The 27,680-nt window shown below is 44.6% G+C and overlaps 1 protein-coding gene across 2 annotated transcripts in view; it reads right to left on the bottom strand.

The window, feature by feature from the left end:
- LOC137324777 (ADP-ribose glycohydrolase MACROD1-like) overlaps nt 1-27,680 on the bottom strand; it is an 812,403-nt gene that overhangs the window by 54,955 nt on the left and 729,768 nt on the right. For both annotated transcript variants that reach the window (XM_067989466.1, XM_067989467.1), the window contains one exon: nt 9,169-9,255. In XM_067989466.1, the coding sequence (XP_067845567.1) occupies nt 9,169-9,255 (87 nt within the window). The remainder of the gene's footprint in view (nt 1-9,168; nt 9,256-27,680) is intronic.

Genomic DNA, 27,680 nt, shown 5'->3' with positions numbered 1-27,680 from the left:
GAATGAAAACCATCTCCTGTTCAGCTAGTTGGTTTTAAATGCCCTGGGTGGCCTCGTACGTACCATCAATGATGTCATGCACTTATGGGAAATCTGCCATATTAAAAAAAAGTGCTTCTTTCCACAGACAGAGTGATGGAAGATTACCCCGTCATTTGGCTGAGGACTGACTGATTTAGTAAATCTCCATGGTGGTGATTTAGAAAGACCCACTGCGACAGAAATTTAACACTGTGGTCACCTTCACTGCCACTGCGGTGGAAGTTACACAGAATCACATTGAGTGATTCAGGAACTGTCCCTCTAGATTGGAAAATTGCACATGTCACTCCGCTTTTTAAGAAAGGAGAGAGAGGGAAACCAGGGAATTATAGACCAGTTGGCCTAACATCTGTTGCGGGAAAAATGCTGGAATCTATAATTAAGGATAGGGTGACTGAACACCTCGAGAATTTTCAGGTTAATCAGAGAGAGCCAGCATGGATTTGTGAAAGGTAGGTCGTGCCTGACAAACCTGATTGAATTTTTTGAAGAGGTGACTAAAGTAGTGGACAGGGGAATGTCAATGGATGTTATTTATATGGACTTCCAGAAGGCATTTGATAAGGTCCCACATAAGATAGAAGCCCATGGAATCGAGGGAAAAGTATGGACTTGGTTAGGAAATTGGCTGAGCGAAAGTTGACAGAGAGTAGGGATAATGGGTAGGTACTCACATTGGCAGGACGTGACTAGTGGAGTCCCGCAGGGATCTGTCTTGGGGCCTCAATTATTCACAATATTTATCAACGACTTAGATGAAAGCATAGAAAGTCTCATATCTAAGTTTGCCGGTGACACAAAGATTGGTGGCATTGTAAGCAGTGTAGATGAAAACATAAAATTACAAAGGGATATTGATAGATTAGGTGAATGGGCAAAACTGTGGCAAATGTGAGGTCATCCACTTTGGATCAAGAAAGGATAGAACAGGGTACTTTCTAAATGGTAAAAAGTTAAAAACAGTGGATGTCCAAAGGGACTTAGGGGTACAGGTACATAGACCATTGAAGTGTCATGAAGAGGTGCAGAAAATAATCAAGGCGGCTAATGGAATGTTGGCCTTTATATCTAGAGGACTGGAGTACAAGGGGGCAGAGGTTATGCTGCAGCTATACAAAACCCTGGTTAGACCGCACCTGGAGGACTGTGAGCAGTTCTGGGCACCGCACCTTCGGAAGGACATATTGGCCTTGGAGGGAGTGCAGCGTAGGTTTACTAGAATGATACCCGGACTTCAAGGATTAAGTTACGAGGAGAGATTACACAAATTGGGGTTGTATTCTCTGGAGTTTAGAAGGTTAGGGGGTGATCTGATCGAAGCTTATAAGATATTAAGGGTAACAGATCGGGTGGATAGAGAGAAACTATTTCCACTGGTTGGGGATTCTAGGAGTAGGGGGCACAGTCTAAAAATTAGAGCCAGACCTTTCAGGAGCGAGATTAGAAAACATTTCTACACACAAAGGGTGGTAGAAGTTTGGAACTCTCCTCCGCAAACGGCAATTGATACTAGCTCAATTGCTAAATTTAAATCTGAGATAGATAGCTTTTTGGCAATCAAAGGTATTAAGGGATATGGGCCAAAGGCGGGTATATGGAGTTAGATCACAGATCAGCCATGATCTTATCAAATGGCGGAGCAGGCACAAGGGGCTGAATGGCCTACTCCTGTTCCTATGAGTCTACAGCACAGAAACAGGCCATTCGGCCCAACTATTCCATGCCGGCGTTTATGCCCCACCCTTTTTCATCTCACTATCAGCATATCCTTTCTTCCTCATGTACTTATCTAGCTTCCCCTTAAATGCAAGCTGTCTGGATGTCTGGTTCGAGGAGCTGGAAACTGCCTCCCTCGCAAAGTGTAGATGATCACAGTATCATATGATACAGCACAGAAAGGGGCAATTCGGCCCATCGTGCCTGTGCCGGCTCTTTGGTAGAGCTGTCCATTAAGTCCCACTCCCCTGCCCTTTCCCCATAGTCCTGTAAATTTTTCCCTTTCAAGTATTTATCCAATTCCCTTTTGAAAGTTATTATTGAATCTGCTTCCACCGCCCTTTCAGGCAGTGCATTCCGGATCATAACAACTCGCTGCGTAAAAAAAATGTTTCCTCATCTCCCCTCTGGTTCTTTTGCCGATCACCTTAAATCTGTGACCTCTGGTTACCGACCCTTCTGCCACTGGAAATAGTTTCTCCTTATTTACTCTATCAAAACGGGCAGATCTCTTCTGACATACCCAAGAAGGCCTGCCTGGATCTGAACATGTGACTCCTGGGTTGAGGGTCAGTGGGCACCAAACACCTCAGGTACAATTGCACCCTCCTCCACAGACGCTCCTCCAAATCTTGGGAGTGCTATCGGAATGCCCAAAGGAATTCCAATGCTGAGCAATTTTCTTGCAGCAAGTGAATCAGCAGCTGTCGACAAGGCTAGTGTGTAAAACGGATTGAGGATAAACAGTCGTACAATGCAATAAAAAAAAAATCAGGATCAGAAACAGAAAAGGATATCCAAAAAGCAAAAAAAAAAATCAACCTGCTGATCCAATACTAAACAGTAAAACAAAACTTGAAGAAGCAAACTCCCAAAACCCTGAATTGGTCCTAATATAACCAACATTGCCCTAGGTAAACTAGACAGCAAACAAATCACTTAGAAAAACAGAGAGCCATAGAAAGGGTCCATCAACTTGTGCAGTATTCAATTCAGAAGAGTCTGTGATGCCAACTAGTTTTCCAGTTTTATAAGTTTGGACATGAAGGGGTGCCTCATAACTGAAGGCAGAGATATATCATCGCTACATTTATCCTGATGGAACTGGATTTTTGACCTTCATCTGATAAACTCTGTAAATAGGACAGGATGTTATAGTCTGCACTGAGCGAACATTTTTTTTTCCAAATATCCTGACAGCAAATTACAAATCTCTTCCAACTTGGTTCCTGCATATTGGAATGGTGCCAATCACCTGCAACGTCGTCGAGTTGAAGGCGAGCGGAACAAAGTGACAAACTCCCTCCTCTCGGAAGAGTAGATACTCTTTCTGTTTGTCAGAGGCTCGGGCGAGTCTTCAGAGGGAGATAAAATCTAAGAGCCAATGGGGTAGAAATTAGCCTGGCCCAGAAATTTCGGGCCCAGTCTTGCCCTGGCAGAAGCAGCGCGCTCCCGAACTTAGAGGCCCGAGGATCGATAAAAATTGGATCTTGGGCTTCAACTGAATAATTGGGGTGAGCTGCCAACACTGGCCACACTTCCACAGGCAGCTCGCCCCAAAGGGGGAAAACAATTTCAGGGGCCGCCTGCCGTACTGGCAGCGGCCCTCAGGTAAGTCTTGGGAGGGGGGGATTGGAGCGGGCTATGGTGGTCGGGGGGGGGTTTGGGTGGCGACAGTGAGGCCTTACCTGCGATGACAGCCCCACTCATCAGGAACTAACAACAACAAGCTTGCATTTATATAGCACCTTTAACGTAGTAAAACATCCCAAGGCGCTTCACAGTAGCGTTATCAAACAAAATTTGACACTGAGTTACATTAGGACTGGTGACCAAAAGTTTGGTCAAAGAGGTAAGTTTTAAGGAGTGTCTTAAAGGAGGAGAAAGGGGTGGAGAGGTTTAGAGATGGAATTCCAGAGCTTAGGGACTTGGTGAGAGTTAGGATACGGGCAGCAGAGTTTTGGATGAGCTCAAGTTACGACGGCTGCAAGATGGGAGGCCGGCCAGGAGAGCATTGGAATAATCGAGTCTGGAGGTGACAAAGGCATGGATGAGGGTTTCAGCAGCAGATGAGCTGAGGTAGGGTTGGAGACGGGCGATGTTACGGAGGTGGATGGAGTGGATATGGGGTCGGAAGTTCATCTCAGGGTCAAAAAAGGGATCCTTCAACAGGCCTTAGACTCCTCATTAACATGTTCAGAGAGCCTAATGCCTGTTTTACGCCTAAAAAAAATGGGCCCCACGAATTTAGCAGCGGGGTGATCGGGCGCAGGGCGTTCCGCTGCTAAATTGGTATGCTTTGGTTTTACATGTGCAACTGGCGGAACACATACCAATTTCTACCCCAATGTTTCTGTGGCCAGAATGAAGCAATTAAAAATTACTGTGGCTCTTTCTTTTGTTTCCCATGTGGAAACTCTGGGGATTGAAAAGAAAGCAGATTGAAACCTCCCCTGCCAGGTTATGGAAAGGGCTTTGTGAGTCTAACTCTGCGATGTGTGCTCCAGGGGCCGCACGTTCTTTGTTACTCATTTTCACTATTATCGTTCCTATTTCAGTTGTATCACTATTGTGACAACAGGGCCCAGATGTACGTAATGTACAATGTAAGAAGAGGAACGAGGAGGATATTGCAGTCATTATCTATCAAAGCTGTAATTTAACAATAAACACAGTACATTCAATACAATAGATAGGAAGAGATTGTATCTTAGCAATAAACACAAGCGACAGCAAATGATAAAGTAGACGTTGATGCAGTGAGTACAAGACTGACACGAGAATTTAACTGATCCAAAACAGCCATTTTGTAACACAATACATCTTGTATATAAAAAAGCATTAAGGAGTAGAAACTGAATCCATACAGTAACTATACAGATTTTTTTTAGACTTTTAATATCAGGAGTATTCTAACATAATGAGCCAATATTTGAAAATAAAACTAAATCTGTTGAGAGATTTGAAGACCTAGAAGTTCAAAATAACAAAGTGAAGACAATAACTTGATTGCCAGTTTTTCACAGTTGTTGAAGTGAAAGCATATCTCACGAGAAATATGTGAACTCCTGGAGTTCTTTGGTCTGAACCATATTGCAGAAATCCAAGAACAAAAGTGAAGAATACTCTTGTTTCAAACCCATTTCATAGAAAGGTTACAGCACAGAAGGAGGCCATTCGGCCCATCGAGTCCGCGCCGGCTCTGTGCAAGAGCAATCCAGCTAGTTCCACTCCCCCGCCCTTTCCCCCTAGCCCTGCAAATTTTTTTCCTTTCATGTACTTATCCAGTTCCCTTTTGAAGGCCATGATTGAATCTGCCTCCACCACCCCCTCAGGCAGTGAATTCCAGATCCTAACCATTCGCTATGTAAAAAAAAGTTTCCCCTCATGTCACCTTTGCCAATCACCTTAAATCTACGTCCTCTGATTCTTGACCCTTCCGCCAATGAGAACAGTTTCTCTCTATCTACTCTGCCTATACCCTTCATGATTTTGAATACCTCTTTCAAATCTCCTCTCAACTGTCTCTGTTCCAAGGAGAACAACCCCAGCTTCTCCAGTCTATCCACGTAACCAAAGTCTCTCATCCCTGGAATCATTCTAGTAACTCTCTTCTGTACCCTCTCCAAGGCCTTCACATCTTTCCTAAAGTGTGGGGCCCAGAACTGGACACAATACTCCAGTTGTGGCCAAACCAGTGTTTTATAAAGGTTCATCAAGACTTCTATACTTTTGTACTCTATGCCTCTATTTATGAAGCCCAGGATCCCGTATGCTTTTTTAACCACTTTCTCCACCTGCCCAGCCATCTTCAATAATTTGTGCACATATACTCCCAGATCTCTCTGTTCCTGTACCCCTTTTAGAGTTGTGCCCTCTAGTTTATATTGCCTCTCCTTGTTCTTTCAACCAAAATCACTTCACATTTTTCTGCATTAAATTTTATCTGCCACGTGTCCGCCCAAGCCTCCAGCCTGTCTATATCCTCTTGAAGTCTATCACTATCCTCCTCACTGTTTACTACCCTTCCAAGTTTTGTGTCGCCTGTAAATTTTGAAATTGTGCCCTGTACACCCAAGTCATTAATATATATCAAGAAAAGCAGTGGTCCCAGCACGACCCCTGAGGAACACCACTGTACACCTCCCTCCAGTCCCGAAAAACAACCGTTCACCACTACTCTCTGTTTCCTGTCACTTAGCCAATTCTGTATCCATGTTGCTACTGCCCCTTTTATTCCATGGGCCGCATAAGTTTACCATGTGACACTTTATCAAATGCCTTTTGAAAGTCCATATACACCACATCAACTGCATGGCCCTCATCTACCCTCTCTATTACCTCATCAAAAAACTCTATCAAGTTAGTTAAACCCGATTTGCCTTTAACAAATCTGTGCTGGTTTTCCCTAATCAATCCACTTTTGAACAAGGGTGTAACATTTGCAATTCTCCAGTCCTCTGGCACCACCCCCGTATCTACAGATGTATGGAAGATTATGGCCAGTACCTCCGCAATTTCCACCCTTACTTCCCTCAGCAACCTAGGATGCATCCCATCCGGACCAGGTGACTTATCTACTTTAAGTACAGCTAGCCTTTCAAGTACCTCTTCTTTATCAATTTTTAGTCCATCCAGTATTTCAACTACATCTTCCTTTCCTGAAACTCTGGCAGCATCTTCTTCCTTGGTAAAGACACATGCAAAGTACTCATTTAGTACCTCTGCCATCCTCTCTGCCTCCATGGGTAGATTCTCCTTTATGGTCCCTAATCGACCCCACCCCTCCTCTTACTACCCGTTTAATATTCACGTGCCTGTAGAAGAGTTTTGGATTCCCTTTTATGTTGGCCACCAGTCTATTCTCATACTCTCTCTTTGCCCCTCTTATTTCCTTTTTCACTTCCCCTCTGAACTTTTTATATTCTACCTGGTTCTCACTTGTGTTATCAATCTGACATCTGTCATACGCCCCCTTTTTTCCATTTCATCTTACTCTCTATCTCTTTCGTCATCCAGGGAGCTCTGGCTTTAGTTGCCCTACCTTTCTGCCTCGTGGGAATGTGCCTAGACTGTACCCGAACTACAAATTAATCACAATCAAAGCAACAATATTATTTTCACGCAGCATAATAGATTCTCTTAGTATTTTTTCTTAACACTACAACAACAACTTGCATTTATATAGCGCCTTTAATGTAGTAAAATGTCCCAAGGCGCTTCACAGGAGCGTTATCAAACAAAAATTTAACACAGAGCCACATAAGGAAACATTAGGACAGGAGGTAGGTTTTTAAGGAGCGTCTTAAAGGAAGAGAGAAAGGTGGAGAGGCAGAGAGGTTTAGGGAGGGAATTCCTGAGCTTAGGGCCTAGGCAGTTGAAGGCACGGCCGCCAATGGTGGAGCGAAGGAAATCGAGGATGCACAAGAGTCCAGAATTGGAGGAGAGCAGAGATCTTGGAGGGTTGTAGGACTGGAGGAGGTTACAGAGACAGGGACGGGCGAGGCCATGGAGGGATTTGAAAACAAGGAAAACACTAGAGCGCAATATCACAAAGATTACCCACGGAATGCCAATAGCTTAACCAGGTGCAGGTCCCGGGAATCATAAAATTAACCATTCGTAACAAGTTAAAGTACACAATCTAATTCTCACATAGATCAAAAGAAATTTAAGAGATTAGTTAAGGCAGACAAAACGTGTCTAAGGAACCATTTTAGATTTTAACAAAGTAAGTGGAACTCGTGTTCACTGCTCGACCACCAAAAATTGAACAGCACCTCCATTCATCCACAAAACACTGCACACCAAATGAAAAAAAAATCACAACTACAGTTGGTGCTGTCCCTCGTTACTATCTCCAAGAACCCATAGATGATTAAAGCAAGACAACCAAAATAGACCAACATATGCGGGAAAAATTGTGACGTCAGCAACACACCAATTTTTCTTTAAAAAGGGGGGCACAATTGTGTCTAATTGAGATATTCACAAAACTTCAGATTTTCGGTGCCCTTATTGCCCTTAGGGCAGACACATAGTCACAACATCTTTAGCAACATGTAATACTATTCTCCAGGACCTGTAGACAAAGTATCCAATCAGAGTCAGATGCCAAGTTCCACTCTTCGTAATGCTGAATTCAGATTCAGATTCTTTTCAATGGAACAGAATTTGGGTCTGGTCTGCAGATTTGATGGTCTCTGGTCACTTACCAGAAACGGGTAATATATTGAGAGTGCAAAAGAAAGCCGACTGGATAATTCTGAACAATTCAGGCTGACAAACTATTATGCAGCCATATGACATCCTTTGTTTATCCCATACACATTCTGCCACATGTATAAAAGTAACATTATTTTACTAAAGTGCCATTAAAATGTCCTCAGTCTGGTAATTTTATTTTGCTTTCATTTTAGACTCAGAGGAAAATATACCCCTAGGTAGCACCTCTTCTGCGAACAAATGTTATTCGAGTCAATGAGCAGTTCGAATGTAAAACAACAAAAGCCCATTCAGCCCAACCAGCCTCTTCCACACACAATGCTCAACGTGGCCAACAAGGCACTAATTTCTCCCTCCTCCCACAGGCAGTCAAGTGAAATAGCGGAATATCTGTTCAACCCTACAACTTATATAATTTACACTTCATCACCCACTTCTCTTTGCATAACATTGTCTTAGTTCCAGCAACACAGGAACCACCATGTTCCACAGAGTCATCTCTATTTCTATCTGCCCAAATAAACAAATTGGTTAGGAATAGAATTCAACGCTATAAATAACATTCAATCCCACTCACAGCCAGATTTTTTTTTTAAATGAGTTAATCAACACATAAACTGTCACAAATCTGTAGGAAAAATAATTACTTCTAATTTCATCTCTTGTTTAAGGTTTGTTAATCTTATGCACATTTCCTCCAGGTTCTGCATTCATTACTAGATAACAATCTTGCTTGCACTACATTATTAATTCTTTTTCCAGCAACTTGGGTCATGATTTATCCTAATTGTTTCTCCAATGGAGCAAGTTCAGTTTTGTGAGTTTCTCTTCGTATCCAAAAGACCTAAGTTCCAGAATCATACCCTGATCCTCCCCTTGGAACCCTTTTTAACAATCGACATCCTCAACCAATTGAGCCACATAAAGTTGGAAAAACTTGCTCCTACCTGTTATAATCAAGTGCCCTCAAGATATTTCCCAATATTTGATCAGCCCTGTCGATGCCAGCTTTTCATTTACATTCTGTGAACATCAAATAATCGGTTCCAAATCCTTTCCCACCCTTTCTAATGGCAGAATTGCATGCGTGTTTCCTCTTCCAATAAGCATTATGTTCACATTTCCAGTTGTAAGATGTAAACACATATACCAGGTTACTGGGGTACTGCTTACGTTACTCATTACCTTCAATCTTTTCGTCACCCTTTTCCAACAATTCTTTATTTTTATACTTCTTTGTAGGTATCGAGTGTACATTCAGGTCCTCCTCATCTGAAGAACAAAAAGAAATAGTGCAATCATAAGACTTGTGACAAGCTTATCATTCTTTTAGGTTCCTCTAACTGTTATGAAAGTGAGCTTAGGTGGATCAAGTCTATTGCTTGTCTACTTCTCAATGAGACAATTCGATGTTCTTTCCTAAGTGCACATGAAGGACACTTCGGCTGATTGCTGTAACAAAGAAGAAGCTCTCTTGTAAGTAGTTGCAGGCTCTTCCATCTGTCACACTCCCAGTATATAATAATACCGCATAAAAACTCTACAAGGAAGTTCTTAAACATGAAAACTGGTAATGTTTTGCCTAGAGAAACAAGTGATTTAATTGTCCTGAAAAATACACAACACATATTATTAGAAGATATGAACAAATGATTATATATGTTTTTTGACAACATCTTCCAACACTTAGCCTATTTCTTCATAGTAACATAAAATTCATGAACAAATACTTTATTCCATTTGGATCTGCCAAAGCTGGAATTAATGGCTGAATATAAACACAGTTTAATTAAATCCATATCTGGCACAAATATGAATAAAACCGTATGCAAATGCGTCACTAGATGGCTTTTTGATGGTATTTTTTTTTAATAATTCTTACATTGTGTGAATAATTACATTATTAAGCAATCTAATGTAGTATAATCTGCATCCTTTTCTCATTTTTTTTTCTGTCAGTATTATTATGCTTCAGATAAGAAAGATAGGTAGAAATAGCAGAAACATTTATCAGGGGCATGTGTATTATTACATTCTGCGAGTGCGAAAGACAGAAGAGTCTGCGATTACTTACAAACCAGAGCTTCCTCTTTGTTACAGTAGTCATGATGTGGAGATGCCGGTGATGGACTGGGGTTGACAATGGTACATTGGCGAGACCATGCAGACGCTGCGACAACGGATGAACGGACACCGCGCAACAATCGCCAAACAGGAGGGTTCCCTCCCAGTCGGGGAACACTTCAGCAGTCATGGACATTCATCCACCGACCTTCGGGTAAGCGTACTCCAAGGCGGCCTTCGAGACACACGACAACGCAAAATCGTCGAGCAGAAATTGATAGCCAAGTTCCGCACCCATGAGGACGGCCTCAACCGGGATCTTGGGTTCATGTCACGCTACACGTTACCCCACCAGCGAACAAATGTTATCTGTTTTTAATATAATGGGTCATTTGCTGGCTTTCTCTGCCTTCCGGATGTTTCTGCCTCTCTCTGTTTTTTTTTCCTGTTTGTTTTTTTGTTGAATGTGTATTCGGGGGTTCTGCAGGTGACACCTCTCTGTCTGAACACGGTGATTGCCTTGGCAACGGGCAGTTGCAGGGGCAGTCTGTAAACACCATGTATTGTTCTGTGATGTATAAATGCGTAGGCTTCAAGGAGCTCCTGAACATTTACCTGACGAAGGAGGAAGCCTCCGAAAGCTTGTGAATTTAAAATAAAATTGCTGGACTATAACTTGGTGTTGTAAAATTGTTTACAATTGTTACAGTAGTCAGCTGAAAGTGTCCTTTGTTGGATACCTACAATGTATATGTATTTTACACACACATACTTTCACAAATACAAATCTCCATTCATTTACCACAATGGAAGAGGGGATGGTGATTACAAACAGCAAGTCTTGACATACTTTGTGACTAGGTAACCTTGGTAACAATGATAAAAGTGTGTCTAAAAGTTGTATGCACAAGTGCTTGCTGGAAGCTGAAACCTGCCAGGTCGAGTCTCTTCATCGAACAATGATGGGATGGGAACCTGCATGAATGCAAAGCTTAGGCCTCTCCAATGGAAAACATTACTGTTGACATTTCAGACACAGAAAATTCTATTGAATAGGTAAGTTTAACCACTTATTTTAATTTTGTAATTTACTATTTTACAAACGTTAAGTGCTCAGCCTAGCGGAGAAACCAGTAAAGTGGCTGAAAACAAAAGATGGGTCCAGAGGAGCTCGAAATGGCAAAAGCAGAACTATTACCATAAATTCTTTATTTGTTTGTTATACTCCAGTTACCATAGGGTTATATACAGTAGTGCCAGAAAATGAGGGTGAGCAGCCTATCATCTGATGCTTAATTACCACTTTAAGGATCAATTTACTGAAAAAAAATCATAATTTTTTGGAAAATTAAAGAATATACTGTTTAGTAAAGATGTAAGGACTGCTTCGTGCAGTCATCTTACGAATGGAATTCATGCGTTTCTTCTGATGTAATCCCATGAAATTCCCACAGCCTCACCAGAATAAGCATTCGGTTCATCTAATGCTTGTCGTCCTACCAGTTCCAAAAAAATTACATATAACCTGCACACCACCAAGTAATATACCGCTGGATGACAGGGTTATCGAAAGATTTATCCCAAACTAAATGACCATCTATATGTATGTAAATAGTCAGTTCTATTGGTATGTTATATCAGAACTTGAACGGAATCTATCCAGTGAAACCCGTACCTGATTTCTGAGGAATGCAATAATATAAAAGACACAGGCATCATAATCTCGAGTAAGATTGAATTCATACAATTTTATGTAAATACATCAGGTGAGGTCAAAGAGTAGTCTGGTCCAAGAGCCAGACAAAATATGGTGGATCTATTTTGAAAGTCTGAAGCTCAATAATTGAATATGTGAGAACATTAAGGCCACATATTTATAATGTGCCATGTACCTAAGAGCATAGGCTTAGAGGATGAAGTTATGATCCCAATGTTGGTCCTGAGGCTGAGCAAAAGGACTATATCTCCAGGTCCCTTTTATAAGCTTGGGCACAAGAGATTGTTCTTGGATTAAATTTTCATCTACAAGGTTATGAAAAGCTAGAATAGTTACTGGCTAGACTCTAATGGAGCTAGGTTTGAGGTTGTGCTTGAACAAGTCGCTGGGTCAAAATCCTGGAATTCCCTACCTAACAGCACTGTGGGAGAACCTTCACCACACGGACTGCAGCGGTTCAAGAAGGCGGCTCACCACCACCTTCTCAAGAGCAATTAGGGATGGGCAATAAATGCTGGCCTCGCCAGCGACGCCCACATCCCATGAACGAATAAAATAAGTGTTACAAATAAACCAAGAATGTCGAAATGTCACAGTTTATAGCTGCACAGTCAATATCCTAACACTATAAAATAAATCTCTAATGCTCAGCATTATGCGCCTTTCGGGTAGACTTCTGAATACCATTGAAGGCGAAAGATCTTCATGCAACAGTTGTTTCTTTCAAAAGCAGAATCATCTCTGCAAAGTCCTGAGGCGCAAGGTCCCCGACTTGATTTAACTATCATTCTACAATAGTGGATATGACCTCTGAAGGAGCTACCAACATATTGGAAGATCTTCATGAGTTCAGTCAATATTTGTTCAGGGATTTTGAAGTATCTCTTTATCTGAGGCAATGTCTTTAGATGGTTGTTTGCTTCCTGAGAGAAAACACGGTCAAACATTAATTACCTACAATTGTTGGAGAACAGAACAAGGAGGAAGTTGGTCTCCTTGTCAATTTTGGGTACAATCACAGCATAGATATGTTGTGCGTTTAAAGAGGCAGTATCTTGTTGATGTCTGGTTTTAAAAGCATTCCATTTGTATTTGCTAGATCAGTCTATCCTAGAGTTGAATATCCAGTTTCCATGAGAGAGATGTTTGTCATCAGAGTAAGGGCTAGCAATCAGTAAACTGGTACTATTTACAATTTATCCCCTTTGAGATCAAGTCAATGGTTTTACTGACTCTTGACTGACTTCAATGTACTAATATAGGGCTCAGTGGCTGTGCTGAAATGCTGAGCCACGAAGGAAAATTGATGAAGGCATTCTTTGAGATGGAAGTCCGGTATTATTACCAACTTCGGAGCTAATACTAGGCCTCCCGAGGGGGCCATTTTATATGTGGCTAATCCCCTGTGCAGTGCCCTCAAGTACATCTGGGTCTTTAGATAATTGGTAATTTTTCTGATTGTGGCACAGAGGTGGTAGGATCAGAAAATCTACCCTATAATCTAGGGTAGATCATAGCGTGTTTTAGAATTGGCTGATAAAAAACAAAAGAATCAAAACAAACGTGGTGGCCAATAAATGGAAATTGTGGACAAGTGAAGCAACAGTGGAGCATTTGATGATTGTGAAGTCGAGGTGCTCCTGCATGACGTGAATGCAAGGAGGTTTACCCTATTTCGCACTCTAGGGCACCCATCACGTTAGAACAGGGGGAGGCCATTCAGCCCATCGAGCCTGTTCCGCAATTCTATCAGGTCATGGCTGATCTGTATCTTAACTCCATCTACCCGTCTGGGTTCCGTAACCCTTAATACCCTTGCCTAACAAAAATCTAGAAGTGCAGCATGTTTGGCAGGAGGCTCAGTGCTGTAGCCAGTAAAGAGCTGTAATCCAACCAAAGTAGTTAATTCTGTTATTTGACTTTAAGTGTTCAGACAAATGTGGTTCACTATATCTCGAAGCAGGCGATGTTGACCAAACAAAGGATTTTTTATCTTCGCGTTAAACGGCCTTGGATACAAACTAGAAACCCAGTCTTATGACTGAGGGCATTCTGCAATAAATCTTCTTGTTACATATTATCGTGCTCAAGTTCCCACAGGCTGACAGTTACAACTTTCTAAGACCAGTCTGTGTACTCTTTAAAAGGGGTCTAAGTAACCAAATTAATCTTTGATTGGCTAAGTCACCTGAAGTGGAATTTTCTTTGTGGCAATTTGAAGTATTTAAGGTCAGACACAGTTCATTTAATAAGAGAAGGTTCTGAAATGTGTAAAGAGCGATTGAAGAGTGTTAGAAGGCTCAAGAGGGTTTTTGAAAGTAGAAAGAGTTTAACAAAGTACAGCATCAATAGCATAAATTCTCAGGCAGTAAAAAAAAAAGTATGGCATAACAATCAAGAGAAAATTACAGCACGCCACGTTAGCTAGGATAAAGGACAATGAGGATGACTCGCCACAGACATGTTTCAGAGTGAGCAGCACTGTCCAAAGCCACAGCTAGTAGCAAATGAAAGAGAGGTATGATTTTCATCCTTACATCACCAAAGGGTTGAAATTGGTCTTCAACGGTACATAAGAACTTAAGAAATTGGAGCAGGAGTAAACCATACGGCCCCTCGAGCCTGCTCCGCCATTCAATAAGATCACGGCTGATCTTCGACCTCGACTCCACTTTCCCGCCCGATCCCCATATCCCTTGATTCCCCTGGAGTCCAAAAATCTAACGATCTCCGCCTTCAACGACTGAGCATCCACTGCCCTCTGGGGTAGAGAATTCCAAAGATTCACAACCCCCTGAGTGAAGAAATTTCTCATAATCTCAGTCCTAAATGGCCGACCCCTTATCCTGGGACTATACCCCCTAGTTCTAGACTCTCCAGCCAGGGGAAACAACCTCTCAGCATCTACCCTGTCAAGCCCTCTCAGAATCTTATATGTTTCAATGAGATCACCTCTCATTCTTCTAAAACCCAGAGAGTATAGGCCCATTCTACTCAACCTCTCCTCACAGGACAACCCTCTCATCCCAGGAATCAATCTAGTGAACCTTTGCTGCATCGCCTCTAAGACAAGTATATCCTTCCTTAGAAAAAGGAGAACAAAACTGTACATAGCACTCCAGGTGAGGTCTCACCAAAGCCTTGTACAATTGTAGTAAGACTTCCTTACTCTTAAACTCCAACCCCCTTGCAATAAAGGCCAACATGCCATTTGCCTTTCTAATTGCTTGCTTTACCTGCACGCTAACTTTTTGTGTTTCTTGTATGAGGACACCCAGATCTCTCTGAACACCAACATTTAATAGTTTCTCTCCATTTAAAAAATATTCTGTTTTTCTATTCTTCCTATTTTACTCTATCTGCCACTTTCTTGCCCACTCACTTAACCTGTCTATATCCCTTTGCAGACTGTTTGGGTCCTCCTCACAGCTTACTTTCTCACCTAGCTTTGTATCTTCAGCAAACTTGGATACATTACACTCGGTCCCTTCATCTGAGTCTTTAATATAGATTGTAAACAGCTGAGGCCCAAGCAAAACGGGCAGCTCATTTTACACCCGTCCGATCTTCTTTTGCACTGACTTGAACGAGCTGCCGGTTCGCTGTCGACTGTTTTGCGTGACTGCTGAAGAGCAACTTCAACCCCAAGAGACAGTCTTACACTAGAGGCCTAACAGAGATCCAATGGATCAAGGACATGCACTTCAACTCACCAAGACCATATTGCAATCTTGGAGGTCAAAAGTAACTTTGTTACACTGCCACTGAGCAAAGCCCAACCGTTGCCGAGATACTGAGAAGTTCACAATTAAGTTACTGCTCGTCTTAAAATTATTTAGACTCTGTTGGCTAAAAGTCAACTTACCTTCACTGTGTCACCTTGTATCGGTATTGACCATATCACTGCAAATGTAACTGAATAAAGAAGTATTAGTAACACACATCTGGGTCTGCCTAATGCTTTTATGTCTCTGGCAAGTTAGAGTTGCCTTTCACTCAGTGTTGTACTATGGTTTTGCTGCTGCCTGATGTAGTTTGGTCAATAATTGGTATGTTTCAGACTGGGTTACGTGGAGCAGTCCAGAACAAGCCAATTTAAACATCTGATATGAAACCTTAGATGTAAAATGGTGGATCCTGACCTACTTCCTGAATTAATACATGTTGTTGTTGGTGGTGGCGGCAGTGGAAAGAGAGATTTGGCACATAACTTTTCCACTAACATAGGCTACATACTGGGATTTCTCAGTACATTACATATTAGGGGTGTTTTTGTGGGATTTAGTGTTCGTCTATCCTACAATACATTATTCGCATGACCCAGGAACAGATGTGGAAGACAACAATACACTTTAAGAAGCTTCCAAGGTAAGGCTACGTGTCAGTGCCGTGGCCCAAGGATACAATGCCACAAAACGTTGGCCGTCAACCTGCTCCACGTCAACTACTGACCCAGGCCTAGCCTGCACACAACCTTACAGCTCTGTCACTGCTTACCATACGTGCCCATTCTCCAGCATGGCACACATTCAAGCTGCAACTTACAATTGAATGTCATGTCACATATCTAATTACATCTTCAAACAACTTCACACACAAAATGATTCTAATACAACCTTGTTGCATGATATAAGGTCACTTACTGACACACAGGTTGGGCTGAAGATTGTTACTATGTACATAACTATCCTTCAACTTACAACATGTCAACACTACTTCTCCTCTTTCATGAGAAGATGGCATAAGGTGCAAGAAAAGAGCACAGTGGAGAAGAGCTCAGAAATTATAAGCCTACATTCCCTTGGAAGAGGCCATCTGGACATCTCTGCGTGCAAGATGATAGAGGGAGTAATGGAGGGTGAAGCTGCAGCCTTTCTCTAAGCTTGGGGCTACTGCCGTCCAACTCTTGTGTCTGGTTCCCCTTCTTAGTCATTTCCACACAGGCATACAAACATCACACATAGCGGGGTGAAATTCAATTTGGGCGGGGACGTAAAATGAGCGCTATCGCATCTGCTGCCCGTTATGTGGCCTGTCGATATCCAGTTCCATTGAAGTCAATGGTACTGGCCATGCTGTCCATGGAACCTAGGCAAAAGTCACTGGGCATTCCACTTGGCTTCAATGGAATGGAATATCTGGTGGGCCGTATAACTGGCGGCAGATTCGATAGCACCTGCCCAAATCGAATTTTACCCCCCGCCCCTCCCCTGCTCCGGTATCTTGCAATGAGAGCTCTCTTTGACAGTGCATCCTGGAGCCAGCATTTGTTCCTTTTATGTCGATGTTGGTCTGGAAAAGCAGCCTGCCAGCAGCCCAGAGTAAGACCACATACACCGCACCATATCTCCCTTTCACCACTGTTTATAAGGAGCCAGCAGAGCGACACATGTTCCAGAGTGTGCCATCAGTGAGCGTGAAGAGTTGATACTGGATGTGTCAAAGAGTGCACAGGTGAGAAACAGCAAGTGGTGTTTGGAGAAGAGGAGCAGTGGCTGCCATCGGTGACCCCTCTATTTTGGGAAATGCAACAGTGAAGTGACATTGGGCAGCCATATCTTGCTGCTATTGGTATTGAGTGGGAAAGGGGTGAATGTAATAGGCCATTGCTGTCCATGGAATCTGGGCAAAAGTCACTCAGCATTCCACATGTTTCCTGGGGAAATGAAGAGTCTGATCTCAGGCTTCCTACCACCCAAGAATAAAATAGTCGAATCATAGAATGATACAGCACAGAAGGAGGCCATTCGGCCCATCATGCCTATGCCAGCTCTTTGAGCTATCCAATTATTCCTACTCCCCCTGCCTTTTCCGCATAGCCCTATAAATCTTTCCCCTTCCAAGTATTTATCCAATTCCCTTTTGAAAGTTACTTTTGAATATGCTTCCACCACCCTTTTAGGCAGTGCATTCCAGATCATAACAACTCGCTGTGTAAAAAAAATGTTTCCTCATTTTGCCTTTGGTTCTTTTGCCAATTACTTTAAATCTGTGTCCTCTGGTGCCAGTGGTCACAGTTTCTCCTTATTTACTCTATCAAAACCCCTCATGATTTTGAGCACCTCGATCAAATCTCCTCTTAACCTTCTCTGCTCGAAGGAGAACAATCCCAGCTTCTCCAGTCTCTCCACATAACTGAAGTCCCTCATCCCTGGCACCATTCTAGGTAAATCTCCTCTGCACCCTCTTCAAAGCCTTGACATCCTTCCTGATGTGTGGTGCCCAGAATTGGCCACAATACTCCAGCTAGGGCTTAACCCAGTGTTTTATAAAGATTGGTGTCGTAAGGCAGCAAGGCACGTTGGGATATAATGATGACTTTGATAAATCACAAAACCTTTGTTCTTGTGGAATCCTGAGATTTAGCAGACTTTTAGCTATTGGTAATGGTAAGAGAATAATACCTGGACAATAAATTACCTGTGTACTTTAATAAGTGGGAAAAACTGTAACTCAGGAGTGTGGGCAAACAAGGTGTGACATCAGTAATGGCTGTTTCTTCATTGGTGACACTTTTTATTATTTTCTTCGAAGCAAGAAAATCCCCAGCATTTTGGGAGTGTAATTAGCACCGTATTACAGTAAACAAATCATTACTTTAATTCCCTTCCTCTTGCAACACCTTTTTGCACAACATGTACATTTAAACAGATTTTCTTGGCGACCCTAGGCTGACCCTTCAAAGCACTTGTTTTGAAAGGCAATTTATTTCCCGCGGACCAGAGTGTAATACATCACCGGCCCCGGAGGTTGTGAAAAAATGAATTTTCACAGGAGTCATCAATTCTGCTATGGCCAAGGAAGGTTTGTGGACAGGCTCCTCATGCAACGGAAAGGCCTTGTACTTCTTCACGCAAAAAGACAAGGGTGGGGTAACTTTAACTTCCCGTCCACCCGGCGCAAAAAAAAACCGGCCGGAACGGGAGTTAAAATCCAAGTGGGACACTTGCCGCTCATTTCCCGTCCCGCTGTTTTCTTGGGTGGCCGAGGCATCCGCCCGACTCAGGTGGCAACCCGGTGAGTAAATGTAAATCGGGTGGGGGGGCCATGACGTCATTAGGACCCCGATGCGATTTGAGCAGCTGACTGAATGGAGCGTCCTCCCCAGTAAAAGCTGGAGCTCACCTAGCAGAGGCCCCGTGAGAGACGTGTAAAACCTACTTTACGAACAACTTTAATTCCCTTCCTCTTGCAACACCGGAAGAGTAAGAGTGCACCTCCAGGCCCCACAGGGAACGTACGGGCCTCTGCCGCCCCAGAGCTCCCCACAATTCCAACCCCCCCCCCATACAATGGCGTGACTTATCCGGTGGCCTCTGGACGCCCGTTTCGGGCAGACATTTGGCCAGCAAAATTCAAATGAAGTCTGGCCGCTAAAGTGGACCGGGGCCTCCCGCTGTAGCTCCCAGGCCGGGGTGGGGGGGAAGGAGGGGAGGGGAGGGGAGAGGAGAGGGGTCTGCGGTCCCACCCGCTTTCTGCCCGGGAGTTGAAATTCCCTCGAAAGATTTTTACGACCGAAATGGACTAAGGGGAGGCTTTTGCTCAAGGTTTCACTTCCTACCAACGGGAGAGTTCAGTGAATTAAGGATACGCTTCACTAGAATTTGCCAGTTAATACCAGTGACACATTAATAATCCTTGGATTGTTGCAGGTTCTGCAATGCTACAAGCTCAGAGGACCATGAGCACGTGGTCTACAATTCCCAGTGCACTTTGTGAAATGAACCCCCTCGCCCCTCCCCTACTCCGCAGTCCTGTTAAAGATGCCAAATAGTCCTGCTTTCTGTAAGGTTACAGCACATCATTCACTGATCCAGTCAGCATTCTGCCAACACTACTAGAACACTGTACATAAAAGGCAGGGGTTTGATATTAAAAGGAACTACAGGTTGTCATTTCTGAGACTCATTTCAAAGCAAATATTACCATACTATAATACAGCGCTGGTCTGCCAGATCAGTTGGGAGACGTGATTATTCTGGTCGTGACCAATATGCAATTCCATTCGTTACAAATCTGCAGTTTGTTTCATTTACAGGCTGGCTCCGACATTTCTACACACTTAATCTGAAACTTTACACAGGAGCTGAAAGAAACAACATGGACAGCATCTGAAAACCAGGATAGGCTGCAGAGGATTTAGGTTTGCAAAAAAAAAAAACAGCACTTAGATTAAACTGTGCAAATTGAGCAAAAATGCAGTTCTTGATGAAAAGTCTATTAAATAGGTTAGCCATTAAATTGGCACTGTACTGCACTGTCAAAGGCACTAAATTAAAAAGCAATTCCCTTCGGCTGCTGTGGGAACAATGTAGAATATTTTTTCGTCGTTCCATGGATAGTCAGCTCGTCAATCTTTTCACAAGTCTCTCAACATTTTGTTTTTACTTTATTAGCAGTAAGCATGATTACCAGTTTTGAGCAGATGTTGCAGTTTTGCTCAGTGTGGTCACAGTGATTTTTGCAATGCCCTTTATTTGAATAAATTGCTGTGGTATATAACAGGCATTATTTCAAGACAATATTAACAGTCCTGCACGAAAACAAATGCTTACCGTTATTATTTTCCAGAGAATACTCTCAATTACACCTCTGTGCTACACGTACTCGTCTCAATCCATCAGTCACATTCAACAGCGCAGCTATGCATTTTTTAACCGATAGTTTCAGCCATTTGCTTATTGCTGCTTTGGACTTTCTTTCCTTGTCCCTCCTAAATTCCAAAGCCCCGAGCATGCTACCCAGATCGTCTTGCTGCCCCCCCCACCCCCCCCCCCCCCGCCTTCATTCTTTGTTGAAATGAAGGGCTGGATTTTCTTTTTAATATACCGGTCGTTTGTGTGGTTTTGGGCTCCAAAAACTCATTAAATGGGGTGATAATAGTTACTGCCAGTAAAAACTTGCAACAGAATTCTCCTGCAGAAATAGCGGCCAACCCCCTCTATCGCTGCCCAGTAGCCTGTCCTGACACATTTAAGTGGCGTCAAGTGGGAGCAGTTAATTCTCCGGTTCCATTTTCCCCAACTCCTGCCCCAAGCCCGGCAGGTTGATTACTGCCATTTACTTAAGGCAGCGTCTGGTGTCCTTTGCCAAAATAGACAGGCAGCAGCTCACCATTGCAGAGAGCAGGTTCTCTTCAGGTGGGCCGCGCACTCCCACCTCCTTCCCAACTGCACCAGGGAAACAAAGAGAGAGAGCGATCCAGTTCTACAGACTGGCAGGGTTCCCCACAAGTGCAAGGAGCAATTGACAGAATGTATGTGGTGCTCAAAGCCCTACATGATAACACCCCCTTCAATTTCATCACCAGCGAAGGCTTTAATGTGCGGCGAGTGTGAGATTCCAATGACCTTAGCCTGCCATGGAAGTCTGCTACCCAGGGAGCTTTCGTGATTCTTTCATCATGCAGCACTCTACCATACCAGCCCTGCTGATCAGGGCTATCCCCTGCAGCAATGCCCTACGTCTCCAGTAAGGCTTCTGGAGACAGAGGGGGACAACAGATATAATGAGGCCCGTGTCAGTATAAGAAATGTGATAGAGCAGACTATAGTCATTCTCAAGTCTTGTTTTAGGTGCCTGGATCAGTCTGGTGGAGCGTTGCAATTCAGCCCAGCAAGAGTCTCAAGAATCACTGTAGGCTGCTGTGTTCAATATAACATTGTAATGAGGGAAGGCTTGCTGCTTCAGGAAGCTGAAAGGGATGATGATAATGAATTCGGCGGGAGACTGGCCTCCCTCCTCACAGCATGAGGAGGATGCACAGGAAGGGAAGGATGTGGAACAGGCCAGCCAGGAATAGGAGAATACAACTTATAGTGCAGTGCTTTCAATAAACAAACGTTGACTCGCCTAATAAAGTCGCTTCACACCTGCATGTTCTCCCTTGTAGCACTCACAAAGTCCCGTGCTGACAAAGAATTCTGCCTATTTCCTTCATAAGACAGTAATTTACAGTTCTCCTGCCGTTATCCTGCTGCCACAAAATTGCAAGCATACACAGGAATTAACTTCGAACTCTGTGTGGTCAATGTGGATTACTCTGCAGAACAACATTCACCCAAAGGTGACAAACAACCCAATTAACCTACCTGTACTTGAACCTCTAGTAATAATACCATTCTGGGGAATTAAATAGCCGATATATAAAAGCTAAAGTTAGTACAAATTGAATTAACACCGTGTCTACCCATTGTGCCAGCTAACTGTGTGGCTCCCAGACAACCACTTACATGAGGTGCTCCAAGTGAGATGAGGGTGATTGGTGGGAATCTGAGATAGTTCCCTGAGAGCCCTCTCATCTCAGTGAAGCAACTATCTGAGATGGATCAGCTTCTGGAAGCCTTTCTCTTGCCGGGGGGGGGGTCAGGCCCATGGGTGAAGCTTCCTCGTGTACAGGCGTTGGAGGGAGCCTTAAGGAAGCAGGTTCACTGCCGCTCGCCAGTGACATCTGTGATCACGCCTCGCAACACACTGGTGATTGGGACACAGGCATCTCAAAAAGTAAATTCCCTTTTTTTTTTTCAAAAGCCACCTTGAAATTTATAAAGAAACTTAGGGCCACTTCTCACTTTCCAGAGTAGTCTATTCAAGCGCCCGATGGAAGGAACGTCCAACAGTTGCCCTGTTATCTTCGTCCTCAGATCCCACTAGCTGGCTTTGGAACCATGTTCAGATGTCTATCCCGAGGTGCGACTGATGGGTGCCATTACAGACCGAATGGTCCCCACCAAGGTCTTGGACGCTTTGTACAATTGTGGGAATTAAGGCATCTAATAAAGCAGTGGTGACTATCACTATGGAAACCATCAATGTCTTTTCTACCTCCTCCCTGACAGTCACTCTCTTTAACGTGCCCTGGCAAACTTCCTGCAATGTGTAGCAGTGCAGTGGACTCCTCCCACTTCTCCATCATCTCAACCGCACGCATGGAAAATCACCTCCACTGCCTGCACGTGAGATTGTTTTCCCCAAATGAGTGAACGCATCCCTTCGTCATGAGAAGTGCCAGGGGGCACTGTCCCTTTAAATGAGCTGTCCTCGGAGGCTAACAGAACGCCCACGTGGCAGGCGACGTGACTTGACGCCGCGCTGGAGAGTTTTCAGAGGTCGCCCTTTGCATCAGTGGATTCTACCCGACACCTGGGCAACGACAGAAGGAGTGTGAAAGGTAAGGAAGTGAGTGTCACTCATACAGGATGTGCGTTGGGAACAGTGCCCGTGAGTTGCCATGCCAACCGGCGTGAGGTCACTGAACCTCGTCCTGTACCGTGTGGCGGTACTTGGCGGAGGTTACACTGACTGCTTCAGAAACCTCCCGCCAAACATCTCGAGTCACCGTCTTACAGGGCTTCCCGCCCTTCGTGCCTGAGTTTCGATCCCTTCTCGCCCTGACTCCAGCCAGCAAACACCTCCACAGATGCATCCGGCGATCTGGGAACCCCGGAGGTTTTCTATTCCTCCAGGGGGGGCCCCCTCATTAGCCACGCGGGGTGAGTTAGGACAGCTATTGCTTTCAATCCCCCCTCCGTGGCCTCGCCCCACTCCCTAGCGCTGTAACCTCCTCCAGCCCTGTGGCCCACCGCCAGGGGTTCACGGAAACAATCCCCCGGGTAAGTAACGATTCGGGGAGCGGGAGGAGGTGGGGGGGGGCACATCTGTGATCGGAGGGGGAGGAGGGGAAGCCCATTACAGGGGAGGACCAAGGTATCCTGCTCCTCTTGACCCACAAGGACATTTTAAAAATTGACTTATAGGGAGAGGTTGGATAGACTGGGACTTTTTTCCCTGGAGAGTAGGAGGTTTAGGGGTGATCTTATAGAAGTCTATAAAATAATGAGGGGCATAGATAAGGTAGATCGTCAAAATCTTTTCCCAAAGGTAGGGGAGTCTATAACGAGGGGACATAGATTTAAGGTGAGAGGGGAGAGATACAAACGGGTCCAGAGGGGCAATTTTTTCACTCAAAGGGTGGTGAGTGTCTGGAACGAGCTGCCAGAGGCAGTAGTCGAGGCGGGTACAATTTTGTCTTTTAAAAAGCATTTGGACAGTTACATGGGTAAGATGGGTATAGAGGGATATGGGCCAAGTGCAGGCAATTGGGACTAGCTTAGTGGTATAAACTGGGCGACATGGACATGTTGGGCCGAAGGGCCTGTTTCCATGTTGTAACTTCTATGATTCTATGAAAAATAAACTCACTTACCTGGGCTTTCTGCAGCCAGAATCCTTGCTTTTGTTGGGAGGGTTGGAGGGAGTGTGGGCCCTACTCAGGCCCGTGGTTAAAATAGCATGCACGTCCCCATGACATCATCGAGATGCAACACCGCCATGTAAACTAGGCCCCCCCCTGCTCCTCTGGGGCCGGCGATCTTCCCGTGCCTGATTCCAGTCAACTGAAAATGCTCGGGCCACTTTTATGTGCCTCCTACAATTATTCCTTTCTCCTTCCCTTTAATGCAATTTAAAAGTTACAGACATTGCAGCTGCCTGCTTATTCTTTATAACTTGAATCTGATATGTTGTCAGTGGAGAAAGGGGAGCCTGAGCTAGATCTCCAAAACGCTGAAAGGAAAAGGGACAGTGTGAATAGAGTCGGGTTAGTTAGTTACAGCCGTGGGCCACTTCCTTACCTTGATTCACATGTTCTCATCCTTTGATTGATGGTGTTGAAAATCAAAGGCAGCACAAATTATCCTTAATAGACAGCAATAAAAAAAATAAGGCAAAGGAGCTGAACAATGATAAAGTGGCAGGCGTTTTCTAAAAATAAATCATTTACAAATTTGACCCACTCTCTATAAAATTCAAGGGGGAAAATTAAATGAAGCAGATTAGAGATCACCAGGGCATTCGGTTACCCTGTTTCATGAACTCTAGGAATAAAGAGTAGATAAGAGGCGGATTTTCTGGTGGGATAACCAATTTTAAATGGCTTACAAATTAGGTATAATCGGTACAGGAAGAGCTTTCAAGAAACGAAGGCCCAGAAATTTGACCGCACAACGTCCGGTTTTCGGGGGCAAATGGGCCTCCTAAGCCTCCAATATGGTGGGCAGGAAACGCACACTCATTACCAGCCAGAAGTGCGTCGACCGCCATGTAGGTTAAGGCCAAAAAAATAAGCGTTAGGTCCTTTGCATTTGCACTGCATGATTGGTTTGCTCTGAGGCAGCTGGTGCCAGTGCCGTCAACACTCAGGAAAACCAGGCCTTGGTGCAGCCTGAAGGAACTGCCTGTTTGGCCGCAACCAACGAGGTAAGTTTTTAAGATATACTTACCTGAACGTGGAGACGGGCGGAGCAGGAGCAGGAGTCACCCACGCCCCACGCAACCACCCCCCATCCCCGTTCCTTTCCCCCGCCTGGCCATCAATCGCCGCCCCTCGGCCTTCGCTCCCTCCTGACCTGATCGCCCACCCTTCCCGACGCGGTCTCCCCCCCCCCGCTTTCCTCGCTCACCTCAGGGCAGCTGTTGCGTCGCAGCGGCCCAATCTTCAATTGCGTTTTGCCGGCAACTCGCCGTTTCCATGGATATGAGGCCTAAGGCCCAATATCGGGGGGTGCCTCGGGCCTCACCATTCAGGCGGTGGAATTGTACCCTGTGCCCCACCTTCCCCCCCAGCACGCCCAAGAATGGGAACGTCTGACTGTCTAGGCCCATAACTGACTTTGCAGTTGTTGGGGGATTTACAAAGACCTGTGCATAACAAATCGAAAAGATAATGCTGGTCAAAAATGTTCTGATCTCCAAATATTTACAGCAGAAATATAAGAACAGACTAAATTACTTATCCAGCTTCCAGCAACTTGAAATTTGGAGGAGAACAATCAGATTTGATGGAGGTGTTCAAAATCATGAAGGGTTTCGATAGAGTAAATAAGAAGAAAGTGTTTCCAGTGCCAGGAGGGTCGGTAACCAGAGGACACAGATTTAAGGTAATTGGCAAAAGAGCCAGAGACGATATAAGGAGACATTTTTAAGCAGGGACAGTATTAATTGTCATTTAGAAAGGCACGGATTAATCGAGGACAGTCAACATGGATTTGTTAAGGGAAGGTCGTGTCTGACTTACTCGATTGAGTTTTTTGAGGAGGTAACAAGGAGGATCGATGAGGGTGGTGTGTTTGATGTAGTCGACATGGATTTTAGCAAGGCTTTTGACAAGGTCCCACCCACATGGCAGACTGGTCAGAAAAGTAAAAGCCCATTGGATCCAAGGGAAAGTGGCAAGTTGGATCCAAAATTGGCTCAGTGGCAGGAAGCAAAGGGTAATGGTCGATGGGTGTTTTTGTGACTGGAAGGCTGTTTCCAGTGGGGTTCTGCAGGGCTCAGTATTAGGTCCCATGCTTTTTGGGGTATATATCAATGATTTAAACTTAAACGTAGGGGGCATGATTAAGAAGTTTGCAGATGATACAGAAATTGGTCGTGTGGTTGATAGTGAGGAGGAAAGCTGTAGATTGTAGGAAGATATCAATGGACTGGTCAGGTGGGTGGAAAAATGGCAAATGGAATTCAGTCCAGAGAAGTGTGAGGTAATGCATTTAGGGAGGGCAAACAAGGCAAGGGAATACACAATAAATGTTCGATACTGAAGTGTAGAGGAACAGAGAGACCTTGGAGTGCATGTCCACAGATCCCTGAAGGTAGCAAGACAGGTAGATAAGGTGGTTAAAAAGGCACATGGGATACTTTCCTTTATTAGCCGAGGCATAGAATATAAGAGCAGGGAGGTTATGCTGGAACTATATAAAACACTAGTTAGGCCACAGCTAGAGTATTGCGTACAGTTCTGGTCACCACATTACAGGAAAGATGTGATTACACTAGAGAGGGTACAGAGGAGATTTACGAGGATGTTGCCAGGACTGGAGAATTTTAGCTATGAGAAAAGATTGGATAGGCTGGGGTTGTTTTCTTTGGAACAAAGGAGGCTGTGGGGAGATTTAATTGAGATATATAAAGTTATGAGGGGCCTAGATTGGGACCTATTTCCCTTAGCAGAGAGGTTAATAACCGGGGGCATAGATTTAAAGTAGTTGGTAGAAGGATTAGAGGGGAGTTGATGAGAAATTTTTTCATCCAGAGGGTGGTGGGGATCTGGAACTCACTGCCTGAAAGGGTGGTAGAGGCAGAAACCCTCAACTCATTTAAAAAGCACTTGGATGTGCACTTGAAGTGCCGTAACCTACAAGGCTATGGACCAAGAGCTGGAAAGTGGGTTAGGCTGGGTGGTACTTCTTCAGCTGGCACAGACACGATGGGCCGAACGGCCTCCTTCTGTGCTTTAAATTTCCATGATTCTAAGCAGCGAGTTGTTATGATCTGGAATGCACCGCCTGAAAGGGCAGCAGAAGCAGATTCAACAGTAACTGTCAAAAGGGAATTGGATAAATACTTGAAGGGGGAAAATTTGCAGGGCTATGGGGAAAGGGCAGTGGGGCGGGGGTCGGTGATCGTGGGGGTGGGGGTCGGTGATTGTTGTGGGGGGGTCGGTGATCGTGGGGTGGGAGTCGGTGATCGTGGGGGGGGGTCGGTGATCGTGGGGGGGGGGGTTGGATGATCATGGGGGGTGTCGGTGATCGTGGGGGTGGGGGTCGGTGATCGTGGGGGTGGGGGTCGGTGATCGTGGGGGTGGGGGTCGGTGATCGTGGGGGTGGGGGTCGGTGATCGTGGGGGTGGGGGTCGGTGATCGTGGGGGGGGGTCGGTGATCGTGGGTGGGGTCGGTGATCGTGGGGGGGGGGGGGGGTCGGTGATTGTGGGGGGGGTCGGTGATCGTGGGTCGGTGATCGTGGGGGGAGGTCGGTGATCGTGGGAGGGGTCGGTGATCGTGGGGGGGGTCGGTGATCGTGGGGGGGGTCGGTGATCGTGGGTCGGTGATCGTGGGGGGGGGGGGTCGGTGATCGTGGGGGG

This window comes from Heptranchias perlo, chromosome 8 (assembly GCF_035084215.1).
Source record: "Heptranchias perlo isolate sHepPer1 chromosome 8, sHepPer1.hap1, whole genome shotgun sequence".
NCBI lineage: Eukaryota > Metazoa > Chordata > Chondrichthyes > Hexanchiformes > Hexanchidae > Heptranchias > Heptranchias perlo.
The sequence above is the reverse complement of the archived record's forward strand: the minus strand, read 5'-3'. Positions and strand labels throughout refer to the sequence as shown.